This window comes from Bison bison, unplaced genomic scaffold (genome assembly GCF_000754665.1).
Source record: "Bison bison bison isolate TAMUID 2011002044 unplaced genomic scaffold, Bison_UMD1.0 scf7180017864255, whole genome shotgun sequence".
NCBI lineage: Eukaryota > Metazoa > Chordata > Mammalia > Artiodactyla > Bovidae > Bison > Bison bison.
Window position 1 is genome coordinate 277,001 of NW_011494827.1, and position 4,365 is coordinate 281,365.

The 4,365-nt window shown below is 53.1% G+C and overlaps 1 protein-coding gene across 1 annotated transcript in view; it reads right to left on the reverse strand.

Annotated features, from left to right (window-relative positions):
* OTOP1 (otopetrin 1) overlaps positions 1-181 on the reverse strand; it is a 48,422-nt gene extending 48,241 nt beyond the window's left edge. The window contains exon 1 of the mRNA XM_010847780.1: positions 6-181. Coding sequence (XP_010846082.1) covers positions 6-181 — 176 coding nt within the window. The remainder of the gene's footprint in view (positions 1-5) is intronic.
* Positions 182-4,365: the final 4,184 nt, after the last annotated feature.

Genomic DNA, 4,365 nt, shown 5'->3' on the forward strand with positions numbered 1-4,365 from the left:
CGTGTGCTCTTCCGATCTTCTCGCGGACGGCGCCCCGCCGAGGCGCCGGGGAACCCGGGGATCCCCGGAACCCCGGAGCCAAGAACGGGGGCGGCGGGCGGGCCGCTGGCCAGGAGGAGCCCCTCTCCGAGTCGCTCGGAGCCTTCAGGGGAGCGGCAGGCGCCCCTTGACCCTCGGGCATCATTGAGTGACCCTCACCTAGTCTAGCCTTGGGGACTGCTGCGACCTGCGCCCCACCCGCTGCTCCCGTCCTCCCCTGCCCTAGCCCCGAGGGGCCTCGGCCGATCAGCCCCCCTGTCCTGATCACCCGCGGACACCTGCTCTCCCGCCTTCTGCCCCCTGCCCTCGGTCAAGGCGCTCACCCAATCCACTTACCACGTCCCCACCCCGCTGACCCCAGCTTCTTCGCGCTCCCCTATGCACACTGCCCACTTCCCCTCCCTCCGCAAGGTCCGGGGCAACCCTTCCCAGCACCCTGGACCCACGCAGGGCCCCCGATGCCTTGGTTGGGCACCAGCCCTGCCCCGATGGCCGCGCGTCCTCCCGCTCCCCAGCCCAGCGCGTCCGAACCCGCCCGCCGTCCGCTGCTCTGTTGTCCCCCGAGCCGACGCCGGCTGACCCAGCCCTGCCCGGGCGACAGGTGGCTCCCGGAGTTGGGGTGCGGGGGAGCGAGGGGTTGTCCAGAGCTGGCCGAAGAGGGTAGGCACGGGGGCGTGGTAGCGAGAGAACCGCGAGCCCCGGGGGTGCGTGCGCGGCTCCGGTGCCTCAGCGCCTGCGTTGCAGCCCGCGGAAGCCCAGGTGAGCCAGAAGGTGTCCGTGCGCGTGAGTCTGCCTGTCCTCGTCCCTGAGTGTCTCTGTGGTCTGTTTGCTCTGTGCGGGGTCTCTGTCTGGCCCGTCAGTCTTTGGGTGTGCCTGGTTGGGGCGGGGAGGATGGGACGGAGTGGCAGCGCCCGTCCCTAGATCTATGACTATGGAGATGGTGTGTCTTTTTTGCTCGTGTCTCTGTTCGCCCGTCTGCCTGGTGTCCCTGTGTGTCTGCCTGAAGATGCCCAGAAACGGATAAAGACCGGAGCCACTTCCCAAGAAAAGATCATCTCTCTCCCTCCTGCAGGAGCATGGGGAGCTGCTTCTGGACTGAGCCGAGCTGGGGCTGGGGGCTGCCCACGGGTCCTCCCTGGAACGCGAGGCCCAGGGCCCCTCCCTCAGCTCCCTCCGCCCCCCACCCCCAACCACCACCGCCCGACCTTGTCCGACAGGTGTCCCTCTCCGGAAGTCTTCAGGCAAGCCTGAGATCTCGGCTAGAGCAAGGAGCTGGGAAGCACCGCTGGCGGGGAGATGGAGCCTGGGGAGGGTGGGCAGGGCTCACAGCAAGCCACAGTGCAGTAACAGAGGGCCCAGCGCCCCGGAGACATCCTCTTCCCCTTGGTTTAACACCCTGTTGTTTGCCATTCTAAAGTTCTTAATTTTGAACCAGGGGACCTACATTTTCTTTTTGCAGTGGATCCAGAAAATTGTATGGCTGGTTCCGACTGCCAGAGGGTCCTGGCTGCAGGGAGCCCCAGGCTGGGAGTCAACCTGAGGACTCCGCCATCGTTCACGTTTTCACTTTGTTCATTCACTTAGGTGACCGATACTCATTTATCCTACATTGAATTAGTTGCAGGACTCTGCTCTAAGTGTGGGGGATTCAGCTCTGAAAGAGTATCGTTATGGAGCTCACCTTCTAGTGAGACACCCTCGTGGGACAAGTACTTAACTGTCTGGAAAGGGGGAGAGAATCACACATGAGACTCAGCTCTGTCTTGCAGGAGCCCATGACCCAGGGCTGTCTGGATGGGGAGGGCTGGAGGAGCCCTGAGTCTGCCAAGCAAGGCGAGAGGTTCCCAGAGGAGGCAGCACCTGAACAGTCTTGGGAGAAGTAGGAGTTGGCCAGATGTGGGAGGGCAAGTGAGGGGGTTCCAGAGACAGGATGGAGCACATGCACAGAAAGAGTGCAAAAAGGTCAGTCCCTTTGGACCGTGTCCATCCGTCCAAAGCTTAGAGTGTGCCCTTCACCTGGGTGTCACCAGAGCTAAGCCAGGTGGCTGTCAGTAAATAAACCAAGGAGTTAGTGAATGCACACGTGGATGGAGGCCGTATGAATGAATAAGTAAGCCAAGCGTCATCGTCTCATCAGACTAATGGGGGGAGTGGGATCCAATGAGTCCTCCCCACTGTGCTCCAGCCCCTGACCTTGCTTTGTTTTCCTTCTTTGCATAGTGTTACCCAGACTGTGTGTATTTCTGGGGCCTGTCTCTCCCATTGTAATGAAAGCTCTATGAGAAGGGCATGGCCTGTCTCATCTGCTGCTGTATCTCCATCACATAGAACAGTGGTACCCAGCACATGGTAGGTACTCAATCAATACCTATTGAATTGCGTCTCCCTACAAAAGATGTTGAAGTACCATGGACGGTAGCCCACCCAACTCCTCTGTCCATGGAATTCTCCAGGCAAGAATACTGGAGTGGGTAGCCATTCCCTTCTCCAGAGGATCTTCCCAACCCCGGGATCAAACCTGCGTTGCAGATGGATTCTTTACCATCTGAGACACCAGAGGAGCCCTGAAGTACCTGTGAATGGAAACTTGTTTGGAAATAAAAGTTTTGCAAATGATCAAGTTAAGGTAATAGGGTCCCATTCAGTATGACTGCCTCTTTCTTTAAAAAAAGGAAACTTTGAAGATGGACACATATGGAGGGAGGAGGATGTGAGTATACAGAAAGAATGCCACCTACAAGTCAAGGGTTATCTGAGACTACCAGAAACTAGGAGGGGCCTGAAACAGATTTTTCCCTCTCAGCCCTCAGAGGGAACCAACTCTGTGGACACCTTGATCTTGGACTTCTAGTCTTGAGAATTGTGGACTATAAATTTCTGTTGTTTAAGCCATCCAATGTGGTCTTTGTTAGAACAATCGCAGGAAACTAAGACATCCAGCTTATTCCTTCTGTGGTCCCCTGGGGACCTATCTACTGCTCCATTCCACTCTTTGACACATGGCATAATCTATCTTTTAACTGTCTTTCCTGTTCTGAACTCCTAAAGGCAAGAACTGGGCTTCCCTGATGGCCTAGTGTGTAAAGAATCAGCCTGCAATGCAGGAGATACAGAAGAGACAGGTTCAGTCCCTGGGTTGGGAAGATCCCCTGGAGGAGGAAATGGCCCCCCACGCCAGTATTCTTGCCTGGGAAATCCCATGGACAGAGGAGCCTGGCAGACTACAGTCCAGAGGGTTGCAGAGTCAGACACGACCAAGTGACTAAACCCACAACACACACACACACACACAAAGGCAAGATCTACATTTGGTTCATTCAGCTTTCTTTATAGTCCCAACTCTCACATCCATACATGACTACCAGAAAAACCATAGCTTTGACTATACAGACCTTTGTTGGCAAAGTGATGTCTCTCCTTTTTAATATGCTATCTAGGTTTGTCAAAGCTTTTCTTCCAAAGAGCAAGTGTCTTTTAATTTCATGGTTGCAGTCACCATCTGCAATGATTTTGGAGCCCAAGAGAATAAAGTCTGTCACTGTTTCCATTATTTCCCCATCTATTTGCCATGAAGTGATGAGATCCAATGCCATGATCTTAGTTTTCTGAATGTTGAGTTTTAAGCCAGCTTTTCATTCTCCTCTTTCACCTTCATCAAGAGGCTCTTTAGTTTCTCTTCACTTTCAGCCATTAGAGTGGTGTTATCTGCATTATCTGAGGTTATTGATATTTCCCCCGGCAATCTTGATGCCAGCTTGTGCTTCATCCAGCCTGACATTTCGAATGATGTACTATGCATATAAGTTAAATAAGCAGGGTGACAATATACAGCCTCAATGTACTCCTTTCCTGATTTGGAATGTCTGTTGTTCTATGTCTGCTTCTAACTGTTGCTTCTTGACTTGCATACAGGTTTCTCAGGACGTAGGTAAGGTGGCTTTATAGTCCCATCTCTTTAAGAATTTTCCAGTTTGTTGTGATCCACACAGTCAAAGGCATTAGCATAGTCAATAAAGCAGAAGTAGGTATTTTTCTGGCATTCCCTTGCTTTTTCTGTGATCCAATGGATATTGGCAATTTGATCGCTATTTCCTCTGCCTTTTCTAAATCCAGCTTGTATATCTGGAAGTTCTTGGTTCATGTATTGTTGAAGCCTAACTTGAAGTACTTTGAGCATTACCTTGCTAGCATGTGAAATGAATGCAATTGTATGGTAGTTTAAACATTCTTTGGCATTGCCCTTCTTTGGGGTTGGAATGAAAACTGACTTTTCCAGTCCTGTGGCCACTGTTGAGTTTTCCAAATTTGCTGGCATATTGAGTGCAG